This window comes from Vulpes lagopus, chromosome 13 (assembly GCF_018345385.1).
Source record: "Vulpes lagopus strain Blue_001 chromosome 13, ASM1834538v1, whole genome shotgun sequence".
NCBI lineage: Eukaryota > Metazoa > Chordata > Mammalia > Carnivora > Canidae > Vulpes > Vulpes lagopus.
The window spans coordinates 11,612,088-11,627,746 of NC_054836.1; the positions used below are offsets into that span (position 1 = coordinate 11,612,088).

The 15,659-nt window shown below is 32.5% G+C and overlaps 1 protein-coding gene across 1 annotated transcript in view; it reads left to right on the top strand.

Moving 5' to 3' along the window:
* WASL (WASP like actin nucleation promoting factor) overlaps positions 1–15,659 on the top strand; it is a 71,122-nt gene that overhangs the window by 45,869 nt on the left and 9,594 nt on the right. The window contains exons 5-8 of the mRNA XM_041727462.1: positions 1,495–1,518; positions 8,033–8,201; positions 9,260–9,302; positions 10,733–10,886. Of these exons, the coding sequence (XP_041583396.1) occupies positions 1,495–1,518; positions 8,033–8,201; positions 9,260–9,302; positions 10,733–10,886 (390 nt within the window). The remainder of the gene's footprint in view (positions 1–1,494; positions 1,519–8,032; positions 8,202–9,259; positions 9,303–10,732; positions 10,887–15,659) is intronic.

Consider the following 15,659-nt stretch of genomic DNA (forward strand, 5'->3'; position numbering starts at 1 on the left):
CAGTACCCTCACACCAGTAACTCCCATTCTTCTTTGTTCACCAGATCTTCCCCTTTTTTCATATGAATGGCTCTCAAGCCAGAATAGTGACTTATTTGTAAATTACTTTTTAGAACTTAACCTCTGAACTTTATATTTATCTCAGTATATTTCCATATCTGTATTATCATCAGCTTAAGAAGTTTTTCCTCTCTGGTTGCAGAGATAATATCACCTGGGAAATGGGAGATTGACATTCATTGACATAGATAGGACTTGCTTATGTCAAATATTTTAGAAAGTTACTTCATCAGACCACCAGATGGAGTAATAAATTTATGTTTCCCATTGCCAAGGTTTTTTAACTTGTTCCTCAGTTAAATCCTATTAATTTTAGTTTATATCTATTTATAAACTATTATATCATTATTTATGGGTATTTCTCTTATAATTTTAGACAGTTTCATATTTGAAAATCTGTGGAAATTACATTTTTAAAAAAATTCTTCAACCACTTTTGAATTTCTTAAAGCCAAAATGATATCAAACCTGGTATGTAAGAGTGCAAAAGATTGATAGTTCTCCTAGTTTTACTCCTTCCTGATCTGCTATAGCTTTTTATTATTATTTGATCTGCCTCAGTGATCAGATGTTCCTCAGTATTCTCGTTACCCTTGTGCTTTCATTCAGTCCTGTGGCTTTGAAAACTGTCCATATGCTTATGCTTCCCCAAATTTTATCTACATTGCTGACCTCTCCCCCAAGCTTCAGGCTTGTTTACTTAATTTGGACATAAGAATAGCCTTCAAACGTAACATGTCTGAGCGGAACATTTGATCCATGTTCCCTAACCCCAGTTAGACCCATTCCTACTCCTCCCCTCATCTTCCCCAACCTGGTAAAGGGCTCCATTCTGGTTCACCATGGTCTCTTATAAATCCAGTCAATCTGTTGTCTTTGCTTTCAAAAACATAATGTGAATCTATTTCTCATTGCCTCTGCTGCTCCCCTAATCTAAGCCACCGTCATTGGTCAACTGGACTACTGTAACTCCCTCACTAGTCTCCCTGCTGTCACTCAGTGCCTCCTACAACCTCTTTTCCACATAGTAGCCAAAGTTAACTTTTAAAAACATAGATTATGTCACTTGCCCTACTGAAAACCCTATAGGATCTTCCTATCATATATAGAATACAGTCTATATTCCTTACCATGGCCTGTGGGACCCTACGTGGTGATCCAAGTCCCTGGCTCTCCTTCTGATTTATCTCCTTTTACTCTTCTGTTGGCTCACTCCAGTCCAGGCTTTATGATGTTCCTTCGTGCTGTTCCTCCTTAGGGCCTTTAAAAATGTTCACTCTCATTTTATTCAGATGTCAGTTCCTCAGAGAAACCTTTCTTAACCACTTGTACATTGACTTAGGAATAAGACCAAATTTAAGTGAATTAATTGATTTTTATGTTGATGTTTGTATTACATGTCTAATAATACTATTTTAATTTATTTTCAAACAGAGAAGAGGCGAGACCCCCCAAATGGTAAGCTCTTTGATACAAATTATTGATCAAGAAGATTTTAGATTGTAGTTTAATCCCTTTAGAAACATGTATCATACATTAATACTTAATGTTTAATATCTGTCATCAAATACTATTATGTCATTTTAAAATAACAAAGATGACTCTTAGAAATATACTATCCTTTGGCTTTTTTTGTAGGATGAAGAAGGACTAGAGAGGGTAATGATCACTATTATATCTTCATTTTGTATTGATTGATTAAGTTCAGAATCTGTATAATCCTGACTTAATGTCTTCCTTAAAGGTGGTAAATTTTGTGTAGCAACTTGTTCATTTCCTATGTTAAGATTTATGTTTTTTTCTTATTTCAAAATATTATTTCACACTGGTAATAGGAAACTGGCCCCTATAAGAATGAGCACTGACTTTAATAGTGTGTTTTAAACTAATAATAGCTGTATATAGCCTTCCTTAATTTGATGATGAGCACTTGAGGTATTGAGAATTCATTTTAAAAAAACCAAACATGTATATTGGAAAGTAAAAGCAGAAATCCAAAATAAAAAGGAAAAGTCCCAGATCTTTAGGGCAGAGATTCTCATCCTGGACTTCATAAATCCTCCCTGAAATTGCTAAATTTTTAAGTGTATATATTTTCTCTGAAGGTAGAGGATGCGGAGCTTTCATCACATTTAAATGAGGTCCCTGACTTTGGATGTAAGGAATCATTGCTTCAGGAACCTACATTATAATGGAGAATACGGCTTTTTTATTTTTATTATTTTTTTAAGCATCTTGCATCCTCTCATCAGAATTTAGATGAATTATTCAGGGAAACATATCATCTATGACAACTATTGGTGATTGTTAGGGTTTATTTCTTTTAAAAAGATACATTGCTTTCTGATTTTGTCCTTAAATTTGTTTTCCTGTTATAAAAACATGAACTAAATATTGCTGTATTAAGTTTTGGATTATTTACCTTATTATAATTTTTCAAAAAAATGACTACCTTCAGTAGGGCTTACTTTGTGCTAGGTATTATATACTTTGTCTTTAAATGGAAATTTTAATACTTAATAGGACTGCTGTGGGGATTAAACGAAGTAATCAAAGTACTTAGCATAGTACTTACTAAATACTTGTTATCATGAAGACGACAATGACAACAATAATTATAGCAGCTACTATTTAATGATCATTTACTACCAGCCAGGCACTGCCCAGCAGTCTAATGAAGTGGCTGCTATTATCCCCATTTTATAGAAGAGCAAATGGGCACAGGTAGGTACTTGTTCAGGATCACAAAACTAGTAAGTGGTAGAGCAGGATGCAGTCTCAAGAAGTCTTAACTTCACAGCCTGGCCCCTTAATCACTATGCTACATCCATAAGGTTTTGAAGGAGGAGCTGAGACCTGGAAAGGGTAAATAACATGCCTTAAGTTACACAACTAATACATGGCAGAGACAAAGGATGCAGGAGCTGCTGAGTCAGAAGTCCTTGATCTGTGAACTTTTACGATGTGTTAGATTTTTTCCCCTGTTGTGTGCTCAATATTTTAATCCTTTTGAATTTATTATTCTGCAGTCTGCAAGTGGTATTGAGTACCAATGGGGAAGGCTTCCTAGCAGTGGTATGAGAAAGTAATCTGAGGTTTTAAAGTGCAGATGTTGTATAAATAATATAATTAAAGTTAACGATATAAATACTTTATGGAGTTCTCAAAATTTTAATCTTTTCAATACATATAAAATGTACTTCTGAAGAGGCACCTAATCCATGAATACACAGAATTTGTATTTTTTTTTTTAAGATTTTATTTGAGAGGGAGAGGGAGCTCTGAGTGGGAGGAGCAGAGGGGGAAGGGAGGAAAAGAGAGGGACAAGCAGACTGTGCTAAGATATAAGATAGATCATGACCTGAGCCCAAACCAAGAGTCTGACGCTTAACTGACTGAGCCACCCAGGCCCCACCATGAGTTTGGATATTCTTTATGTGTCAGTGGAGTCTCACAATTTTATTACTCCTGGTTGGAGAGGTACTCAAAGAGAGTTACTTTTGTGTGATTACTCTTGATTTTAAATCTTTAGATTTGTAGTTTTAACTTTTTGGCACAATGATTCCAGACTTCTTTTCATTAAGTGAGAGTTTAAAAAAATAGTATTATTAAAAGGCAAAATTATATGGCATGTGTTGCCAGCATTTGTATATTTCTTTATAAAATATACATATAATATGGTATTAATATATTACATACACAGTAAAGGATGAAATAATTATTAATAGAAATTTTAATATTTTTTCCTGCTGTGCAGTCATTTGTCTTGCTCTCTTCACTATGTGAAGACCTCTGTTTTAAGGACAGCATTATTACTTTTCTGCATTTGATACACTGCTAGGAGGTGCAGTGGACACCTTAACCACCTTGCAATGTCCATGCAGGTGCTTTGTCTTAAATCTTCATTTGGATGATCAGTTTAGCAGATTTTTTCAAATTGTAACTATTAAAAAGACACTTTATGTAGAAGTAACATATATTCCTGAAATGCAATTCAGTGTCTTCCTCACTAACTCCTAATTCATACATCTTTCTTTTTTCTTTATCGGTCAGTCTCACCTTTTAGCTTAGACGCTTTCCAATGATTTGTTCTCAGCTTCATGACTGCTTGACATCAGAGGCCTCTGGGCCACCTGTTTCTCAACTATTTTACCTTGGTGAGAGTTCTCTGCTTTTTACGTAATTAAGGGGAAGACTTTAGTTTGTTCTTTTAGTTTTAAAATTAACTAGAAATGCTGTTCAGTGAAAATATTAAAAAGCCTTTTCTGTGACAGTTGTCTTTAACCAGAAGATGATAATTTGTCATTTGGGGTGTTTATTTTATTTTATTTTTTTTTAAAAGAAAAAGAGAGAGAGAAAGAAAGAAAGAAAGGAAACAGCCCCCTCCATTATATATGTATTTAGTATATGTTCTTAGGATAAGTATAATTTCATAAATGAAATAAATCTCTACGAGAAGTGAATTAAGAGTATCTCCATTACCAAATCTTCCATAAGCTTGTAAAAAATGACTGGGCCTCCACAGGTTGTCAATCCTTTTAGTTTGTCACTTTTGAAACAAATATTTAATTGAGCTCTAGAACACCATTTTAAACTTATTTCCGAACACCTTCAAATTCTAAAGTAAATGACTATTATCAACAGAAATAACCAAGTACCTAATCTCTTAATTATGTAGGAAACTTTTTTCCTAAATTTTGAAAGTTACTAGTAAATATTTATTGAATGATGAACTGTTAAAATATATAAACTGAGAGAACTAATTGGTAAGGAAGTGATATATGATAACATTGGTAAAGTTAGCATTATCAATCATCTTATAGTTTGACTTTAGTGTAAAATAGCACAGCAGTAGTTAAAGAAAGGGTAGTGGACTAGGAACCACGGTAGCAGAATTCACCTTTGCTTGTGTCACTAATTGTGTGTCACCTGAACTCTTCTCATCCTTAGTTGTTATCTATAAGATGAAAAGTTTAGAAAAACACTCTAATTTCCCAGATAATGTTAATTTTCTGTACATCTCTATAATTTGGATTTTCCTATATAGACTTAAATAATGTTTTAACCAATACTAATGAAATTCATGTGTAATGACACTAAATAGCTAACTCAAAGACTTTATAAACTACTTGGCAGCTGTGTAACAGTATATCCACACCTCCTTTTGGGGTAGAGGGAGGAGGGGAAAAAATCTGACTACAGTGTGAATTAAACTTTATTATTCATTCCGCATACCACTTCTGTTTGGTTCCTGTCTTCTTTAGCCTTGAACTTTCTTTAGAGATAGCTGAATTATTTTCTGTAGTGAGTTGTGAATCAGGCTTACAAGAATCTTTATCAAATTTCCGAGAAATTTCAACTACTAAACTTCACTTTGCCCAAATCTATTACCATTTAAAACATCCATGGTATAATAATTTTTATGTAACCTAAAACGGCATAAAAAATGTTTTTATTTTTTTTCTAAAAACTAGTAATAGTTTTTTTTTTTTTTTGATGATGATTCTGGTTGCTGCTTTATAGTTTATACCAGCTATTTCAGGAGGGGTGGTAATGTATAAGGAGAGTGCCTCACTGATACTCCTCTAAGTCTGTCTTAAGTTACTTCTTAAATTCTATTAAGTATAAACATAAAAGAGTAAACAGTAATTTGCAAGCATCTTACTGTGGGTGGTGTTGCTGATACTAATTTGTAAAGCTAAATTATTAGAGGGAAGGCGAAAAGGAAAGATGAGAAGTAAAAACAGATCAGTAGATAAGCCTTTGAGTATGACACCAGTTTAATCCTCTAACACTTGAATTCTGGGAATTCTCAGTAAGTCCCTTACTTTGTGAAACTACAGTAAACACTGAAATCTGATACCTGAACGAATGTGAAAAATCTAAGCATATCAACTATTTAGTTAGCCTTCTGTATTGCACAACTAATCTTTAATTATTGATCCAGTTATTTTTATTATTCCTTGACACTGAATCAGCTCATTTTAATGATCTTGTCCATATTATTCACTAGCATCCATTTTTCTCAAATAACAGTTTCTTTATCTCTTGCCAATATGAGCAACTTCCCATGGAATTTTACATGAAAATACAAATAGAACTTTTAGACACTTATATATAAGTAGACTTCAAATATGAAGGGAAGATAGCTGAATATTGGTGATATTAAAAATACAAATCTTTCCAAAATGTTTACTTGTCCGATAAGGTGGAAGATGCCTTTTGTAAATTTATTTTAGTTCTATCATCTTTAATAGAGTTGAAAGAACATGGGTTATATATAATTTACCCATTTAAACATTGTTCTTTCAGGTAAATTTAATGAATAAGCTACATTCGAGGTTTTCAGTGAAATTGAGTTAAAGTCAAATTGGCATTTAGTTATCACCTAATGTACGGTAGCCTGTAATTTCTTGGGATTTTTGTTTGCCATTTTTTGATTGTGTCAGGAGTCCTCAAGACCACCCCATGGTTGATTTGCTGGAAGAACTCAATAGGACCATATAGTGAGGTACTCATGGCAAAGATTCACAACAGTGAAAGGATATAAAACAAAATCAACAAAGGGAAAGACAGCTAGGGTTAGGTCTGAGGGAAACCGTACACAACTTTGCCATGATCTTCTTCCATTGGAGTCAGAAAGGATGCACATAATTCCTCCACTAATAAATTGTTACAACACATGTGAAATGTTGTCCCAAAGAGAAACTCAGTAGGGATTCAGTGCCGAGCTTATTGGGTGCTACTTTCACATAGTCCTCCTTTGTCTAGCACATACCAAGGTTTTAGTTTCCCAGAAGAAAAGTAGGCATTTAGCCTTAAGTACATTGTTAGCACAAATAGTTGAGGCACAACTAGCCCATCTTATTAGAGAATGATAAAAACCTTGGAATTCTATTTTCCGGATGCCAGCTCAAAGCAAACCTTTAAGCCTAAGGATGGCAGTCTCAAACCTGCTGTGTTAACTGTTTCTCTGTGCAATTTTGGTTGCATTTTATCCAACATTTTAAAAGTTGTCATTAACGTACTCATCTCAGAAATTTAGTCTGATAAGAGGTTTTATCAGAGAATCCTATATTAAAGTGGACTCTACATAATATGTGATACCATTTAGTTAAATTTGTAAGGAATTTTTAAATTGAATACATTTCATTTAGACTCTCATGCTTTTAAGACCAAGAATATTTTTCTGAATTTAGAACAGATTTTGTATATTATGTTTAGTGTCACTCCTAAGGGTTCTATTAAATAATATATGAAAATGCTGAGATATTTTCACTGTTGATTTTTGTGGAAGATGGGTGTTTTGAGAATTTTTCAGTCTTGTTAAGCCCTGTACTTAGAATGGTCAATGTGCATATATGTTGATAGGGAAAATATTATTGGACTTACATATGGTAGTTTTGGAAAATATAGTAGTAATAATTGTATAAGTACTTTTTCCCCTCATGGAGTAATAAAATTGAAATAAGATTAGATTTGTCAGATTTTTTAAAAAAGTATATGCTCTTTTTAATTTTTATTATTATTGTTATATGATACATACCACTTTACCAACAAGTAATATGATGCATGTGAGGCTATTATAGTCAAAATTTAAGGCATTAGACCAATTAAATTTCAATTCTTACTGAAAATTTATATTTTCAATGAAATTTAGTGTTATAAGTTCGCTTTGAAATAACATCTATGCTAACATGTTTAAGAATTTATGATAGGCTTTTGAAATTTAGGCAGTACTTTATCCTTATTTATAAAAAATTAACCTGCAAGTTCAAAATTTAAATATATATGTGAAGTGGTCCTACTTCAGAGAAAGATATTTGTTATAAGTTATTAATATAATAATATTAATATATTATATAATTATTTATATTATATAATTATATATTATATAATAATTATATAATGTTAATAATATTAATAATATAATAGTTATCTTAAATTATATCCCTTTCATATTGTTTTGCAGGTCCTAATCTACCCATGGCAACAGTTGACATCAAAAATCCAGAAATCACAACCAATAGATTTTATGGTCCACAAGTCAATAACATCTCCCATACCAAAGAAAAGAAAAAAGGAAAAGCTAAAAAGAAGAGATTAACCAAGGCAGATATTGGAACACCAAGCAATTTCCAGTGAGAGTTCTTTTTCTTTTTCTTATCTTGATTTACTCATTGCTGCTTTTGAGTTTTACCTTATTAGAAAATTTTGTTTTCTCTTTGGGAGAACCCTTACATGTATTATTTGCATACCTTTTTCACTATAGATTTTGGTGGAAGCTCCCCCTCCCCCCCCCAAGGCTATTATAGCTCACTAGAGTTTCTATGAATCTTACAGTTTATTTACTTTTCTACCCATCAGGAAAGAAAGATGGAAGTCGTTTCTTTAAATAATTGTTGGACGTAATGATTTCTTACTTTTTTCCTATAAATGGTATTTGGAAATTTTTTAGAAGCACTGCCTTAATTCATTTGGGCTGCTATAACAGAATACCATAGACAGAGTGGCTTATAAGTAGCAGAAACTTATTTCTACAGCTCTGGAGACTATAGAAGAGACAGGCAAAATTTAGTGTTGGTGAGGTCCCCACTGCCTGGTTAATAGACAGCTGTTTTTTTTGGCTGTCTCCCTCTTACGTTGGAAGAGGGCAGGAGAGCTCCCTGGGCCCTTTTTTTTTTTTAAGGGCACTAATCCCATTCTTGAGGAATCCACTCTCAAAACCTAATCACCTCCCTAAATCCTTGCCTCCAAATACTATCACACTGGGGATTAGGTAAACATAGGAATTGTTAGGGGACACAAACATTTAGTTTATAGTAGGCATCAAACCTTTGGTATTTATCTGACATATTTTAAGCATTTTCAATACATCATTTCATTAGCTCATTACAAAACTATCCTCTCATCCTCTCATATAATGCTTGTATTCTTCTGTTAGTTTGACAGTTGATGAAATGGACGCTCAGAAAGATTGTGCAAAAATGTTAAAATTCATTTAGCAGAACCACTGCTAGAATCCTGGCCTCTTGACTCCTCACACAGTTTTTCCCTGAATATGAGTATGTCTGTGAGAATTATTAGTTCAGGCTCAAAATTTATTGGTTGGATTGGATTTCATATATTTTATGCTTTAAATGTTTTTTATGTATTTTCTGTTTTTTATTTATATGTATTTTTTTGTCTACTTCTTTAGACATATTGGACATGTTGGTTGGGATCCGAATACTGGCTTTGATGTAAGTGTCTTTGCAAGCCATAAATGTTATTGCTCTAAATATGTGGGAATACTATGGCCTTTGTGTAGGTTTTTATTATTATTCTTTTTTTGTGAATTCTAGCATTTATTTGAATGTGTTTATGTATATATTCCACTGAGGTTGGAAGTCTTAGTGTTGTTCTGTCATTTATGGCTATGTCTCTAAAGACAAAGATTTTATTTTTTAATTCATTTTTTTTAAAGATTTTATTTATTCATGAGAGACACATAAGAGGCAGAGGTAGAAAGAGGCTTCATGCAGGGAGCCCGATGTGGGACTTGATCCCGGGACCAGGACACACCCTGAGCTGAAGGCAGACACTTAACTGCTGAGCCACCCAGGTGTCCCTAGACAAAGGTTTTATACTCCTTTGGTTTATATACTATAACATAGGGGCACCTGAGTGACTCAGTTGCTTAAAAGTCCAACTCTTGGTTTCAACTCCAGTAATGATCTTAAGGGTCATGAGATTGAATCCCAAGTTGGCTCTGTGCTCAGCATGGAGTCCGCTCAAGGTTCTCTCTCTCCCTCTCCCCCTGCCTCCTCTCCCTGCTTGCACATGGACGTTCTCTCTTTCTCTCAAATAAATAAATAATCAGTCTTATATACCGTGATATAAAATTCTTGGGTGTTAAAAGCCAAGAGAAGAAAATCAGTTCTGCTAACTGATCATTTTAGGGGAATGTATGCCAAATTACTGGAAAGTACTATAATCAAATTTTGAATATCCAGTTATTAAATTATCTAGGTCTTTTCATTCTTTGTGGCAGTTTTTGCCATTATTTAATTTATAGTACCATGAGCAAAGTAGGCAAAACTGCTGGCAAAAATAAGTGTTTTTAACATTTTTATCTATTTTGGTTGCTTAAGTAATATGTTTTTCCCATTTGACTGATAATCTAGGTTTGGGAAAATTATTTTGAAGAGAAATATGATTTGTGATTGGGGGCAGAAATCCTTCTGCTTATTTTTGTTATAACTGCAATGTTAACTCCACATTTATTGAATGCTTCTTTGTGTTGGGCTCTGTACAGGATGCTGAGGTTGTAAGGAGGCCCTTTCCTCAAATTTTCAAGTTGATTTACTTTTTAAATTTGTGGTTATATTTAAATCTTATTTAGAAATAGGTGAACATTGGAGAGATATCTTAATCATGAATGAGTGAGATTCCTTCTTTTTGAAGATTAGGGAACAAAAAGGGAAAAAATTATTCTTTGTTCTTATCTTTTTTATTTTTTTTTTAAATAAGGGAGTTTAGTTGGCTTATAAATAATCCATGTTAAAAATATATAAATTTAAAATACTTTCATAAAGGGCACAGGTGAGAACTAAATTTGAATGTGATCATGTGCTAAGTTTTTAAAAATTGGGATACATTTTATAGTTAATAGTTATTTTATCTGTTGTAGCTGAATAATTTGGATCCAGAATTGAAGAATCTTTTTGATTTGTGTGGAATCTCAGAGGCACAACTTAAAGACCGAGAAACATCAAAAGTTATATATGACTTCATTGAAAAAACAGGAGGTGTAGAAGCTGTTAAGAATGAACTACGAAGGCAAGGTAATATTTTTTTTCTATTGAGGTATTCTAATCTTTTTTTTCTTGTGAATCTTTTGAGGTCAGTTTCATGAAGACAGCTACACATACTCATGTGAACTTTCCTTAAGCAAAATACTAAAATTTTAGATAAGTAGTTTGGTCTGGCTGCTTTGCATTATTTTGCTGTAACCAAAAAATTTGATAAGATTTTTCTTCTTAAATATTAAAAAGTCTTACATTGGGTACCTGGTGGCACCTGTGTGGCTCAGTCAGTTAAGCATCGGACTCTGATACCAGCTCAGGTCTTGATTTCTAGTTGAGTTCAAGCCCCATGCTGGGTGTATAGCCTACGTAAAAAAAAAAATTTAAGAAGTCTTATATTAAATTCATGAATATCCATACAAAATCTTTTGACTATTCTGTTTTAGAATAAAAAATTATAGCTGCCTAGTATTTTACTTAATGAACCTTAGAAACCACCATTAAAGTTGTTTTTATTACAGCTCAGAAGTAGTAATTTAAAAATAATCATTGTCTAGTCAGTGATGTATAAGTATTTTCAGAATATAAATAATGAAAACCTGTTTAATTTGAAATACAAACATTTTTTTCTTGATGAAGTATAAACTTTATCATTTAATACCTTGAGAATACAATTTGCATCCTTTTAAGATCTGATATTTTATTTAAAGCACCTTGTATTTTAGTTGTGTCTTAATAATTACCACAATAAAATACAAACTCAATAATTAAATTTTCCAGTATGAGTATCATCTTTTTGCCACCTTATTCATTTGGGATTGCTTTTGTTCTTCCTAGATTTTATGTGTTGGAGGAGCAAAAGCTTTAGTTAATCAAAGCATTTTTTCTGCAGAATTTAACTGTCATTTTAAATTAGGTATTTGACTTACCTATATCTTTTTCACTAATGATGTTCATTCAGTCTTTTCATTAATTCAGATATTCTGTAAACGTTTTTGTGCCAGCACTGTTTTCATTCAGGATATTTAGATGTAAATAAAAGGTTTCTGTCCTCAAAAATCTTATACTGTAGTGTGGAAACAGATACGTAAACAAGCATACAGTCAAAAATTGCTATTGTAGAAACACAATGTTAGTTTTAATGAAACTACTATGATCCTAATTTATCTTATTTTTTGAAAAAATTACATTTCCAGATTCTATGGATTTTTAATAAAAACATCTTGGGCATAGCACCATTGTTTTTAAATTCTCCCAGAGTAAGTCACATTTACTATTAGTGTGTTTCTTGCCTCTCTCTTTGTGCACTGTTACCATGCACCTTGACATTACTCTATCAAATGTCACCGGGCGTCTCTCTGAGCTCCCTGAATCTATAAATTTATAAATCATTCCTGACATTTAGTAGGTCATGCATACACCTGCTGTCATACCTGAATTCCTGTACTAAGAGTTGACTATATTAATGTGATTGGGTTTGTTTTTAAAATTTTATCATGATTGCTTTTTGTTCTAGCTGCTTTAAGCAAGGTCTTTTCTTAACTCAGTTACCTAAAACAAAAAAATAATACAGGCATTAAGAAAAACATGCTTTGGGAACAAAGTTAAATTCTTTTCTTACTCAAGAACTTCTCTCTCAATGTGGAATCTTTTAGATACCAAAGAATGACATTATAGAAGGTTTTTTTAAAGGAAGAATAAAAAGACTAATGATTTATTAAGGAACTGTTTTCTAGGCAGAACATATAATGTGTTTAGAAGCATAAAAAGAAATTTATGAAGTTGTCTTAATATATTTTATTTAAAAAATTATATATACTTTGTAAAATCTACTGAATCAAATCTCTTGAAATTTGTTTTGTAAAATTATGTATTCAGATTTTTAAAAGTAGTAGACTTGTGATTTCCAACATGTTTTTTGTGTTTCTTTGCAATTGAAGACCATTAATTCGTAATAATATGCTATATAGGTCCATCACAATGGAGTGGTTGTATGTGGAATGTTATTTGGCCCAGTACTCTAAATTATGCATGCTTTCATATGTTTATTTTCAAAGAAGTTAAGAGTTCATTTATCCTGCTTCCAAAGCTAATATCCAGTGATATTATTTGCCCTCTACTCAAATGAATGTTTTTGCCATATAGAGGCTAAAGTAAAGAGAAAATTTATTTCTGTATGAGTCAGAACTCCTATTTCATCTGGATTTTTTAAAAACCCCTCTTACCCATAGCCACCACTGTTTTTATTTTTGCTTATTATACTTATTCCTAGGGATTGTTTTTCACATTTGGCATTATTTGAGTAACCTATATAAAATATACTTAGATTTTTACATGAATTTGGGTCAGGGAGGGGGTACTAAATATAAATACACAGTTCTATAAATGCCTACTCAGGGAGTTGTTGGTATTCTCATAAATTTAAATTTATGTTGAATAGCATTTTTCTGTTTGCTTTACTTTGATGAGAGTGCATGAGAGCAGTTCTTTTAGTTTCCCGAATTCTGTAATACTATATTTCTTTTAAATGTTATATTGCTTTATAGTTTCTGCTTAGAATTCCTGTAAATATCAAATATCTAGAGAGCTCTATATTCTTAATGTTGATTTGCAATAATATTTTTAAGTATGTGAGCTTTTTTTGTAGTATAACATCAAGACGATCATCAGTCTTTCTTCCTTTTTAACTAAATTTTGATAGTAAGTTTTATTTGTTGTAACCTTTGTTTCATGCTTTTCACTTTATTTCCTTTTGAGAAATCTAAGAACTATTGTCACTCTGATTCTGGTGTTTGTGGTGACTTAAAAGTTTTGCAAGTCTATAGGCCATCAGATTTTCTCTTGGTGTGTGTGGTGTCTGCTTAGCAAGCATTTTTGTGCTTGTAAATGTCTAACTCACATTTGTGCCATCTGTTCTGTCCTCTCCTTTTTAATTCTTTCACATTTTTATGTTGAGATATGGCATGTTTTTCAGATACTTTTTATGTAGAAATAATACATATTATACAAAAATAGAAAGTTGTTAATACAGCTTTTTGTCATAAAAATATAGAGACCATTTCCAGTCATTTTTCAAGATAATAGAAATGCTGAACTTGTGCTATACCCAAACTGGATGCAGTTAATAATTTACTCACAATCAATTAAGTCTTCCCTTTTCCCTAGGCAATGGTTTAATGTCTATTTAAATGAGTAATAGCTAGAGCCCAAATTATTCCAATAAATGTATTTACTGGAAGTTTGAAAGAATCTTTATTCTCTCTATTGAAGAAATACATCATTTTACATATAAAAGATTGTAGATCCAGAGTTCTCAGTGAGCCCATGAGAAATGATTTACTACTGCTTTTTATAGAAGGATAGGGTAGGTGTTTTCCTCTTGATTAACAAACAAGTAAATAATATTTGAAATATAAACCTTAGACTGATTAAAATTGCTTGAAAGCTTTAATGTACTGTCTTATTCAGAGTATACATAATATATTTATGTCGTATCCTCCTGGTTTTGCTCTTATATTACAAAATATGTTAGAAAAGGACTTTGCTTATAACAAGTTTAGTAAGTCTCCTCACTTTGGATCCAGTGAGAAAATCGAGCAAATCTTAGTTGCAACACTGAGACCTCCAGCGTGCCTTGAATTGTAAATCATAGGACCTTTACCCTGTGATGGGGGACATTTAAGTAGGGGAACCCTCCTGTTTGCAGATAGATGTTATTTCCACTTTTAAAATTTTATATGCAAGGTGGGACGCCTGGGTGGCTCAGTGATTGAGCATCTGCCTTCAGCTCAGGGTGTGATCCCAGTGTCCCAGGATCGAGTCCCATATCAGGCTCCCTGCATGGAGCCTGCTTCTCCCTCTGCCTGTGTCTCTGCCTCTCTCTCTGTGTGTCTCTAATGAATAAATAAATTAAAAATCTTAAGAAAAAAAAGTTTATATGCAGGGAGACAATACCCTGTGAGTATTGGTCTTTCTGCATATATTATCTAATTTTTATGATTTTTTATAGCATGTTTCCCATGATTGTCCCAAATTAAATTGGAAGATACCATTTTATTTCATTTGAAATGGGATCCCTGGGTGGCGCAGCGGTTTGGCGCCTGCCTTTGGCCCAGGGCGCGATCCTGGAGACCCAGGATCGAATCCCACGTCAGGCTCCCGGTGCATGGAGCCTGCTTCTCCCTCTGCCTGTGTCTCTGCCTCTCTCTCTCTCTGTGTGACTATCATAAATAAATAAAAAATAAAATAAAATAAAAAGTATTTCCTTTGAAATGAGGGTTTTATCCCTCCTCTCTGATATCACTGTATTATTGAACATCTAAAGGTAGTTGTTATTATTTGTAATTAAGGTTGGTATTTGTATTTTGTAAGATTGTAGAACTACCCATCACTAATATAGTTTATATCAGTAAATATACATAGTTTTTATGAATTCTAGGATTTCTCTACACCTAAAATGGTTTTTTTTCTAAAATAGTTAATTTTTCTATCCAGTCTTTAAATGAATGGAAAAATAATGAAGTTCATTATTATCTAAATTTGTGTATACTGTTGGTAAAATCATGCCTCCAGAAATGTAATAAATGTACTTTGAATTTGTTTCCTTAGTGTATCTTACATTTTTACGTAAGTAGAAAAAGAACATGAATATCATTAATTCTAGAATAATATTAATTTTTTATTAATAACTTTAATTCAGCTTTTCAGTGTGTAGAAGTTCTCAGTTAATGTATTAATAGTTAATTGTGTCTCCTGAATAAATAGTTGAATATTTTACCAGAGCAACCAACCTCCCTTACTGCCATCACTAGA